The sequence below is a fragment of the Chiloscyllium plagiosum genome, unplaced genomic scaffold (genome assembly GCF_037043375.1).
Source record: "Chiloscyllium plagiosum isolate Xiang-an unplaced genomic scaffold, Cpla_swu_hap1 HiC_scaffold_39, whole genome shotgun sequence".
Classification (NCBI taxonomy): Eukaryota; Metazoa; Chordata; class Chondrichthyes; order Orectolobiformes; family Hemiscylliidae; genus Chiloscyllium; species Chiloscyllium plagiosum.
This window is the reverse complement of record NW_028270177.1, coordinates 4,317,359-4,329,607: the sequence shown is the minus strand read 5'-3', so window position 1 is coordinate 4,329,607 and position 12,249 is coordinate 4,317,359. Positions and strand designations below refer to the sequence as shown.

Here is a 12,249-nt window from a genome sequence, read left to right as displayed (position 1 = left end):
CATCCCTAGTTCTTGAGTTTTTCTTGTCATTCTTCACCCCCCAAGAAACTGTTTTCCTCTTTAAGCTGATTTAAGTAAATCAAAAAGTGAAAATGTCAGAAGTTTTTCGACTATGGATGTTGAATTAACAGTCAGAGTTTGGTAAGACTTCCTCAGAACGTGTCAACTTTAAATGTTTTCTGAAGGAGGGCTCTTCTGAGAGAGGTTTCCTTGGTGCTATTAAAGCGTCTAATTAAATCAGTGCTTCTCCATCCCCAAATCTTAAATAAAAACAAAATACTAGAGAAACTCTGAAAGGGGAAATTTAACATCTAGTACATAGTTATGACTGGAAATGAAAATTTCATCCACATACAACTGGAGTAGAGTCAAGCTTGTCAGACTGTCCGTTGGGTTTATAGATGAAATCAAGCTAGAATCAACGTATTGAATTCTGCTAGATTCTCTCCCTCACAGACTTGATACATTCGCTACTCTGAAGCAAAATAAATGCTGGAAAAATAGTAATTTAAAAAGTTGAGAAGTTTCAACGTAACGAAGTACAGAAAATTCTAGACTACATATAATGAGCAGGTCTGGTAGCAGCCGTAGAGGGACGGGGAGTTGGTAACTGAAATCTTGCTCTTAAATGCCGGCTTCCATCCTTTTTCAAATTTGCTTCAGATTTGTTTTACTTTTGTAACAAACATTTCAATTTTAGATATGAATTAACTTCCACTTTATGCTCCAATATATAATTGACATGTAAATATTGCAACGGTAAGTCACTTACATTGAAATGTTAATTCTGGTCCCTCTGGACTTCTCCAAGAATTAGATGTAGTTATTAGTTCACGAATATCATTTAAATCACTTTGCTTACATTCCAGGCCTATTTAACTGAATTTAAAACCTGCATTCGTGGTAAAAAGGCATGCTACAAAGCTGCTAACCACCTCCTTTCAAGTCAACTCATATGCACTTCAACAAATATCTAAAAATGTTTTGGATTGCTTTAGGAGCAGCACAATATTATCGGTCGTTGTTCTAGCATACACGTAGGCTGGAACAAACACAAGCAAATACTTGTGACAGGAAGCTGCCGGTGAGCTTTGGATTAGTTAATGGATAACAAGTTGTATTGCTGAGCTAAGTTGAGTTTTCAAACTGTGCAGTTACAAGAATGACATATCAGATCAAGCAGAATTCGGTCCAGTTTTTCCTATTAAAGCATCCAGGTACTGGGCAAACTGAGAATCATAAAATGGTTCCTTGTGTCTGTATAATTTATTTGAAAGATCTATCTAAATGAACACCACCATCATCTTTCCCCACCCCAGCTTTTTCCTCAAATCTTTAAAATCTGGAAGGGGAAGTATTTTAGTACGTTTGATTTTTTTTTAAAATGGGGTACAGTTGTGTTAATTACTAAAAATATTTTTATGTCAGCTAGACTCTTACAATAGTCCTAGATGTGGCGTTTGATTACTGACCCTCCTGCTATTAAAAAGTTTCTGCCTACTCTTCCAAACCCATTCATGATCTTGAAATCTCCTCTTGGGCATTGTTCTAAGAATAATCTTAGATTCTCCACTTAATTAAGTCCCTCATTGCTGGTACAATTCTAATAGATCTTGTTTGTATTCTCACAAAGGCTTTACTTCCTTCCTTCAGTGCTGTGCTCAGCATTGAGTAAAGCTATAGTTGAGGCTGACAATCTCAAGTACTTCCCCACCCCAAAATGGCCTTCGAGTTGTCCTATTAAAAGATACACCATTTGATTTCTCTATTGCTGTACTTTTTAATTGATATTACATCAAGTTTTCTTACCAGCGTTCACATCACTTTACATTTTTATCCATTGTCTCTGTCCATTTTATCACCGTCATCCTCAAGTTAGTTACTATCCTCTTCAAACTGTCTACATAAGTAACATTTACATCAAATAGCAGTGACCTTAATACTGATCCCTGGGGGAAACCACAATATGCTACTTCCCAGCCCGAAAAATAATACACCACTGTCGTCTCGGTCTGTTCAGCCAATTTTGTATCCATGTAACTAATATCTCTTATCTAATGGATTTTAACTTAGCTATCAAATCTACAGGGTGATACTTCTATCAAAAAGTTCATCTAGTAATTAACTGTGCTGCTCTAATCAATACCCTCCAATCTAAAATTTCAAAGAACTTAAGATAGTTAAACATTATGTTCCTTAAACAAATCTCTGCTGACTCAAAGTTTGAAACGATAGCATGAGACTACCCAAACCAAGCATGGAGTAGGTGGATGTCCATTGTCAACAAGAAAATTTGATTAATGAATGAAACTTACCATCGACAGTACTGCAATTCTTCATTTTTTTTGCAGATGAAATTTATAATTGCATCTGAAGGTTAAATTACTACAATACTGTTGAGAAAATTTCCAATTGCCATGGCATGCATTACCATCTGACACTACATCAGAAAGAATGCAACAGACTAGTTTTTCTCTCTACCCCGTTTTTACTACAAGCAACAACAGCTACTTTTAAGGGATTGTGAGCAGTTATCTGTCACTAGATGATGTCACACTACTTGCTCCTGCTAACTATAAACTACTTTAAGGAAAAGCTGGATGTATCAGTGCAGAAGGGTAGAAAACAATCTTTTTTTAAAAAAGGAAAACCTACAGACATTTTTATTGCTCATAATCCCCATATTATCTAGTCAGAAACCTATCCAACTCTGACCTTCCAGTAGTTTCCAATTCTGGTTGGCTGTATTCTAGGTGGCTTCACTGCAACAATTTCTCCCTGCAACAGTCACCCAGCCTCCACATTCCCATAATTTGTCAACTCAAATGTCCAAAAATAGAGCTCACTTGACCAATGAAAAGTAAGGACTTACAAGCAAATTGGATAATACTTCTTTCTCTTCTGTTAGCATTTCTTTGCCAAAAATTTTAGGAAATTTATACTCCTTGTCTGCAGGGCCACATATAGCTAGTCAGCCTATCCATAATCAGCAGAATCTCCCACAAGGGTACACAAGGTATAATCATTCCTGGGGAAAAAACTGGATCTATCCTTATCTCTTTCATACTGGTTCTTCTCTAAAAAGGTATTTATCGTAATTTAACGTCTCTAGGCATCACAATCCACGATCTGCACGTGGATGAGGCTTGTAGAGGGACTTCCCTCCAAATTTCACAAAACATGTGCAATGGCATCCCTTTATTCTGTTTACCAGTGGTCAGCTCTCCATACAACAAAATATTCGGCAGATGACTGACCCAGGCAATGTGATCTGCCCAACACTATTGTTTTTGTTGGAAGATGGCCTTGGTGCTGGAGATGTTGGCTGTTTCTCGCACTTTATGTTTACGATTATCATCCTGCCTCGAGGACACTGAAACCAGCACTGATAGAACCATTCCAGAAGGTGTCTATGGCCCACAATTCTGTGATATACAGAAGGGTGTTTGCATAGCAATGACTTAATCACATTTTTAAATGATTCTCGAACTTGAGCAACTACTTTCAGGCGCTTAAAATCCCAAATGCAGCAATTCCTCATTTATCTCATCTCTAAAATCAATTCCAAGGATGATATAGTGAAAGGGATTCTGGGCTTTACAGCCAGGGATACAGAATACAAAAGTAAGGTGTGTTAAACCTGCATAAGACATTGACAATACTCTATTGAGGCTTAACCAAAGAATGTGAAGGCATTTGAGAGGATGCAGAAAAGATTCACAAGAATTATTTTAGGGATGAGAAATGTCAGTTAGATGGATAGATTGGAGAAACTGGAGCTGTTTCCATTGAAAAAAGATTAAGACATGATTGGATAAATGCTCAAAATCATGAGCAGTCTGAACAGGAGAGAGAGAAACTGTAGACAAACTGTTCCAGTTGGTAGAAGATTCAAGAACCAGTCAACATTCATTTTACAGATTGTTTATAAATGCAATCTCTTCCTCTGTTGCCAATGTCTCAAAAATTAACCATCTTGAGACCAATGGATTTAACAGACATGGATTCTAGGTATCATCCCATCTATTTCAAACAACCCACAAAGGACTTCAACCTTATTTAAATAAGACCTTACTTGTAGAAACGTTCCCCTTAAGAGCCTCACGATCTTGCACGGTGTTCAGCTCATGTCTTTGCACATTAATTTAACCAGTAAAATTTTTGTATAGTGTTCACTCTGTACTGTAAGTTGTTTTCCATATAACAATCTCACTGCATCTTTAACAAGAGATCAAATACTACTTACCCAAACTCTTCTTTTTAATAGGCTTTGCACAACTCTTAGCAATAATATTGTGCATGACCCTTCTGTTGTCCATATCAGCTGCACACAAACTCAACCACTTGTCTAAATCTGTCTTCAAACGATCAATTTATTCTGAATCGCTAACCTTGCAGATGTGAACATTTGAGAATGGTTCACAATGTTGAGCATTTCTAATTTCATTGAACTTTGACAGGCTGGAAACAAAACTGCCACAAGAGACTTCCCTTTTCATAAAGCAATAAAAATGTTAATTACCCATACATTATCTGACATTTTTAGAGTTTCTATCTTTTCTGATTTTGATTTTTTTGGGGTGACAATTTAACATTAGATTTTGCTGAAAGACTGGTGTAGCCTACAATCAGAAATGGTTAGTGATAGGTTCAGTAATATAAAACAAACTTGATAACAGCAACCAATAAACAAGTTGTAATCACTATGATACAGAAGGACAACAGGTGTTGTTTAACCCAAACAGTACTAAAATAATTTAAAATAAATATCAATACAGGCACACACCACTAGAGATAAGACAATAAAGTAATTTCCCCTAACAGAAATTCCTACTAAATTGAATTTCAAGTTGCAAAGTGCATTGTGAAGCTTATCTTCCAATTGGAACTCAAGAAAAGCTAGAACAGGAGGACTGCTGCAAAGGAGGGCAAGAAAATACAGCTAGTTCAAGATTACAAAAGTTCTGTGCCATGAAAAGTGATCAAATACTGAATGAAGCTCTATGTAACTACAGCTCATTATAAATCAGTCAAACTTCAGTAATCGGGAGCACTATTGCATCTGAGTCAGAAGATTCTGGGTTCAGCCCCATTTCATGACCGGAGATCAAAAATCCAGGCCAATAGTCCAGTGCAGCAGATGGGATGCTTGCACTTTACGGGCATTAAATGGATGTGCCATCTCAGGTGGACGTAAAAGATCCCATTACACATGAGGATGTTAAGATCATTGAGGTGAAATATTAACTATCCACAGATGCTGCGTGACCTGCTGGGTGGAAGTCATTGCTTGTAACCATTTAGCACTGATGTAGCTGCAGTTGCAAGAGATGTCCAAATATTGTCTTTCTCTTTGCCAGAAGTTTGAATTCATACTACTTTTTTTAAAAAAGAGTCCTGAAATTAATGTGCATTTTATTTCCAAGAAGTTTCTGGCAGGCAGTCCAAAAAATGTGTATACATTAATCAATAGCATTTCACAAACACACTCTCCACATCAACTCAAATAAATCATTTATTCAAAGTATTATAAACAAATCAGAGAAACAAACCATTTTACCATGCAGCATCTTACAATTTTACAACACAGATGTAACATTTCAGAAGCACAAAATTCAATGCAATTATTTAACTTGGAAAACGAACAACCCCAGCCCTCCCCAAAAAGCTGCACACAGAGGCAGACCTACTGACTTTTGTTTACATTCCTAAGTTTGCCAATTACAGAATAAGATACCCAGAGCAAGTTAGAAACTACATAATTTTAGCAGAATGCTTCAGATAATGACCAGAACCACAAAATAAAGTAATTGATTGGCCAAAAGGTTCATTATTAGCTGTATTATCCATTTAGTTATGATTGTTAACCACTTAATTAATAATTCATATTGCATTTCTTCATGTCCACTCAATGACATTGAGATCCCACAACTGTGGAAGATGTATCATTCCTTTTGATGGCTATGTTAGCCCGCATGAAATTACAGGAAACACCCTGAAGCTCTGCAGTGACACGTTATTTTACAGTCTATATTGCAGAATTTTTTTTAAAAAAAGAGTTGTACATAAAGAAACAAAACATTGTTTCTACTCTTTGAAATCCCAATTCTTTTGCTCTGATCATAATTTTTCTGAAGCATAAACTTTGCAACCAAAATTATTACACTTAATGATCATTCTAAAATGAAGATATCAAATTATTGGAAATAGTACATTGCAATATATTTCTCACCTGACTATATTTCCCAGTCTGCTAATTCACAGTATTTTTTGCCTCATGCTTCAACAGCAAGTTGAGATTTTACATTTTTGTACAATGCAGATGCTCTACAATAGTCGCTTTAAATGAGATAGTGCAACATTTTACTGTTTGCTGAATTCTATGATATTGAAAGCATTAATTACTTTCAGCTCCACAAGACATTGTTTAAATGACAATAAAGACTTTTATTCACTATTTTAATATCCACATAAGAATAAGGGGAAAAATAAACAATTTCATGAGATTAATGGAAGATGGGAGGAGGGAGCTGGAGCTGCTCAGTGGCTACATCTCCTGCCTCTGAGCTGGAAGGCCTTGGGTTCACTCATTCACTGCAAGCCAGGATTGTTAGGATGGTGAGATTTCCCTTTCTGCTAGCCAAAGAGTTGGCAGCAAAACATTATTGCTGATACTGGTTGCCCCTCAGATACTGAAGTGGTCAGGGCTGGGACGACAGACAGTCCTCACTGACCAGGACCCTAGTTTGGAAGGCAGGCTATATGTTGAAAAAGGGAACACACTCAGGGGCCACAATTTTTTTTTGCAGGACTGTACTCAATGTTGAAAAGATAGCATTGATAGAACCCCACCCACTCAAGGCCCAACTGGGTCACTTTCAGCAGTGGACTTCCAATGTTGGAAGGAAGTCGTTCAGAGACAACGACACATCTTCCTACATGAGGCATTGACCCTGGCTTCTCCTCAGCCTAAGCTCCCCCAGCAGCCTGAAAATTAGCATTTACAAATAATCAAGTGGGAAAGTAAGGGCCAAAATTGGGTTAGTATGGGTCATCCTGGCCTCGCATATTGCATCAGAGCCAACCAAGTAGTCTTGCTTCTCCTCCAAAAACAAAACTTGCTGCAGGAAATGCAAAATTCTTCAAATTGTTGGTTGGCCACAAAAGAACCCAGCCACTGATGTAGGCAGCACCACATGCAATGGTGTCAGCCCCCAGACATAAACATCAGGAGGGTGAATGGCAGGAAGGCATCAAGATGCAAAACAATGGCCAAACCCAAAAACAATGTTGATATAACAGCCATCAACCAGCACTGTGGCAACCCTGTGTAACATTGGTAAAACAGAGAGAAATAAGTGGCTAACTGTATCTCAAGGAATGAAAACCATACCAGGACATCCATGTACGATAGGCTTATACTTTATTTAAATGTCAGTATACGTAAGACATCAGAGCCAATCTTTGCTGAACAGAGTAGATCAAGTGGTGTCTTAATGTTTAATTCATTAGGAAACATCAGTAATCTACTTACCATCGTAACAACAACCAGCCACAAAGGGTCATGCTTCACCAGTTTTCAAAAACTGTGTTTTCTTTTAAAATATCATTGACCTCCCCCATAATCCTCCTTAGATCCAGAAACATCTCCACAAAAAAGTGTTAATTATCTATGCCTGTTGTAGGTAGCCTTTCCAAATTTCATCGCTATTATTTTTAAAATTTACACAGCAATAAATATGTTTTGATGGAAGCAACAAAAGTAACATGTGAAAATGTTTCTATTGAAGACTTTTCATTGAATTTCATCTGCTGTACTGGGTTTGTTAATGACTGCATGTATCTATACATTCTTTTCCTGTTAAAATTAGAACGCATTTAAATCACTAGAATAGATTTACACAGTCAAAAAAAGGGATAACATTTACTGTCTTCACAGCACAATGCAAAAACTTCACTAAGCAAAATTAAATCTTGTAGAGACTGTACAAAGCAAAATGTTTCAGCGACTCCGTTAAGTTGTTTTAAATATAGTACTTTAAACAGATCAGTTCTCAAATGCTACTTTGATTAACCTGAAATATAGCAGTCATTTTGCTGATATTATATTTATGCAATGGTTTCATGAACTCCAAACCTCAAAACAAAAACTAAACTTTGTTCATAAAATTTTCAAAAGTACAAAATATACAAAATAATGTACAGAGGTAAACGAAATTCCCTCCTCCAACCCCCCCCCCCCCCCACAAATGTTTGCAATTATAAATCAATCAATCTAAACAATTTGCTTGTAATTTTTAACAAATATTAGTTTGCATCACCTTCTATTTCACCGGACAGCAACACCAGAAGTGCTCAAACTTATCAAGTAATGCACTTGTTAAAAGGCCATGGCATACTGTAAAATGATTTTGCATTATTGCGTCAAAGTCACACAATATTCTTTCCACGGCCTATAAACTCGGGATTCAGTCTCATGGCAGACAGTTACAAACCATCAGCTGCAAAGTGGCGATTTTCATAAACAGCAGGATTGTTCACGTCCCCTTGAAGATCTTGTTCCTCTTCATCTGTCATTAGGAATGAGAGAATTAACAAAGTTGTTGAAGTTCAGAAATAGTCTCAATAATGGATTTACAGTATATTTTTTAAACATTGGTCCAAATTGTTAACTATTCAGTCATACTTCATTTTTCAATGAGAGAAAATAAAGCAAATTAAATTATATTTAGGAGAGATTATTTTCCTTCACCTTTCTGAAAATAGTAACTAAAGGCAGTAACTTGCGACTCCAATGGCTCAGTTAATAACACACGAGTGTGTTTAAGTAATGTTGCAGGTAGTTAATCAAACAGATGATTCTGGCCTTAATATAAATAAAACAATAACTGCGGACACAAGATCCGAAATAAAGAAATTGCTGGAGAAACTCAGCAGGTCTAGCAGCATCTGGAGAGGAAGTGGAGTTACCAGAATCAAGTGACCCTTCTTCAGAAGGTTCTTTAAACCAAAAAGAACAAAAAGAGAGTCCATCTTGAGACACCAATTTGATATACCGACTACAGCATCAATGCAACTTCTGTGCATAAACTAAACCAAAACCCATCTTGCTTTCAAGGAAAAGCATCTGACAAGCATGTATCCAGTGGAAACTATTACCCTCTGAAACAACGCAACCTCTACCTTTACTCATTTTCAATTCAGGGTCTTGTTCCACACACCTATAGATCTGCTTTCGATCAGGGTGATCTTGAACTGAGTAGAAATAAACTTACCACATTCAGGTAGTGATCTAATTAAATACAAGTGGAGTTCACAGAAGGCAAGTGACACGAGGGATTGCTACCCTGCACAAACATTCCAGCTGCTGATACCAGAGAATCCAACGCTAAGTCTGAATTCTGAGATCAAGACTTGACAAAAGAGTAACCATAGATCTGATCAGAACGAAGGACCCGATACCCAGCATGAGCAAAACTAATGTAGTGTACAAAATCCCATGCAAGGACTGCACAAAACACTATATAGGACAACCAGGAAGACAGCTAACGATCCGCATCCATGAACATCAACTAGCCACGAAACGCCACGACCAGCTATCCCTAGTAGCCACACACACACACAGACGACAAGCAACATGAATTCGACTGGGACAACACTACCATTATAGGGCAAGCCAAACAAAGAACAGCTAGGGAATTCCTAGAAGCATGGCACTCATCCACAAACTCCATCAACAAACACATTGACCTGGACCCAATATACCGGCCACTACAGCGGACAGCTGAAACTGACAACTGGAAGCGGCAGGGACAGGCCACTATAAATGCCGGAGGAAACACCACAGAAGCACTTCACAGGAGGCTCCCAAGCACTGAGGATGTCACCTAGACAGGGGACGAAACGTTTGCAACAAAAATTTCCAGCTCGGCGAACAGAACCACAACAACATAGACCTGACCCACACACCAAGTATCCTGTTGACTGGCAATGACACAAGATGGACATTGCCAGCCAAAGGGTACATTTTCTGCTTGGAACAATGTACATACAACGAATGTTGCAAGCAATATGGTAAACTAATTAAAATGACTGCCTTTATACAGTTTGGTAAACATTAAATCGAAGCAGCTCCTCACAGATTTCTCCAGCTTCCAGACAAAGTTAATTCTTACATTAGGAAATCACCTAGTTTTCCCCCTACCAAAACCAAAATAGGCGAAGAATAGTTTAATTTTTCAAAAAGAGCGAACCAAGAATCTTGCACAACTGTATCTGTTGCAAATGTACTTGGCAATTCAGATTCAACAAATAATTGTAATTAATATACAAGGATTTAATATTTAAAGAGTTGAATCCCAACATCAGAAACAGACAAGGTGACTTCCTGTTAAGGAATTACAGCATATTTAAGAGCTCAGAGTTATTTTTAAGTAATAATGACCAAGTTGAAAAGCCACTGGAAATAACTGATTTAGTTGCAGTTAAACACAACATATAAACATACGAATTAAACTCAAGAGTACATCACTCAAAACCATGGTTCATCTCTGAAGTTTCCATCCATTTTTCTGTTCATCCTTCATACACTTCAACTCCCTTGTTAATCAAGAATCTAGTTACCTCTGCCTTAAAAATATGCAATAACTCTGCCTACAACTGAGGAAGTGTGCGCACCAAAGGCTCATGACCCTCAAACTAATTCTCATCTTAGTCTTAAATAGGATATCCCTTATTTTCAAACTGCCTCTCCTAATTCTAGTCCCTCCTATGAGGAACATCCTCAGCATTTATCTTGCCAGTCCATTCAGAACCTTAATATTTAAATAATTAAAGTCATCTCATATTCTTAACTCCATTGAACAGAGGCCCAACCTATCCATCCAACCTTTCCTCATAAGATAAACAAACCTCTGATCCTAGGATTCAGTCAAATGACCCTTCTTTGAACTAATTTTGTCCTGTTTAAATAAGGAGACAAAAATTGTATATAGTACCCCACGTGTCTCACTATTACCTGACAACTGCAGAAAAACATCCCTACTTTCATATTGCATTCAACTGGCAGGGGCCAGTGTTCAATTCCAACCTTGGGATTCTGTCTGTATGGATTTCCACCCAAAGTCCAAAGGTGTGCTAACATTCCACGTCATTCTAACCATTTGCTGTACCTGCATACTGAATTTGAGATTCATGTGTCAGTCCATCTCAGATCTCCATGCACTTTAATGTTCTATAAGCTCATCTCATTCAAATAAGGTGCTCCTTTTTATTCTTTAGTGAAGGAGGAATCAGTTGAATGAAAGATGACAAATGCTATAGTTACTCCATTGAAGTGGATGAGGTGGCTGCAGAACACTAATGCATTCACAGTAACCATTAAAGTTCCTACAGCAAATTTCCACTGTCTATTCTCCATAACCAACAAATCAGATGTCTTGTCATGCAATTGGAAATGCATCTCAAGCAGTTTTGAAGTAGGACAATGGCTAGCTGCATACAACCATTGCTAGATCAAAGCAATCATGACTGAGTCACTAAAACATTAATTCCATGATACATTTTGAACGACACCAGGGAAATAAGAAAGGAGCACAATACATTGCAATTTAACAGCATACATTTGCCAAACGATTATTCACTTTTAGAACAGTAACCAAACAGTTAAAGAAAATACAAAAAGCCTCACAAAACACCAACAAATCACAGGAAGAACAAAGTAAAATCACCTTAAATATGTTTAATATTTCTTGGAGAAAGCAATTTAGTAATGAAAAGAAATCAAACCCAACTGTAAATGACTATAATGCAAAAGAAGTGACATTTATGATAAACAAAATAGGGTTGCCCACCAGACTAAGTGGGTTAAAACAATAAATCTGCACGAATGAATGGTTCCTTACACTTGAACTGTATAGGCCTCTGATCAAGTCACACCAAAGATATGGTTCAACCTTTCCCATCAAAAGACATTCAAACCATAGAAACTGCATCCAGACATGGATCCACAAGATTGAATCAGATCAGAAAATTCAGTTCTGAAGAAATAATGGAGAAACTAGAGCTTTTTTAGGACCAAACTAAAATGTTAACTCTCCTTTTGTTCTTTCACTGAAGCTACTCAACCTGTTGAGTGTTTTCAGCATGGTGTTTTGCATCTAAAGAAACTGTGGCACTGTCAGCAGTGCTTTAAAATGAACTAAGAGGGTAAAGAGATAAATTATTTGAAGAGAGGCAGCATAGATGAAA

General features: G+C 37.3%; 1 protein-coding gene across 2 annotated transcripts in view; it reads right to left on the bottom strand.

Moving 5' to 3' along the window:
* Positions 1–5,497: 5,497 nt before the first annotated feature.
* golm2 (golgi membrane protein 2) overlaps positions 5,498–12,249 on the bottom strand; it is an 83,687-nt gene continuing 76,935 nt past the window's right edge. For both annotated transcript variants that reach the window (XM_087981313.1, XM_087981314.1), the window contains one exon: positions 5,498–8,570. In XM_087981313.1, coding sequence (XP_087837439.1) covers positions 8,488–8,570 — 83 coding nt within the window. In that variant the 3' untranslated portion in view covers positions 5,498–8,487. The remainder of the gene's footprint in view (positions 8,571–12,249) is intronic.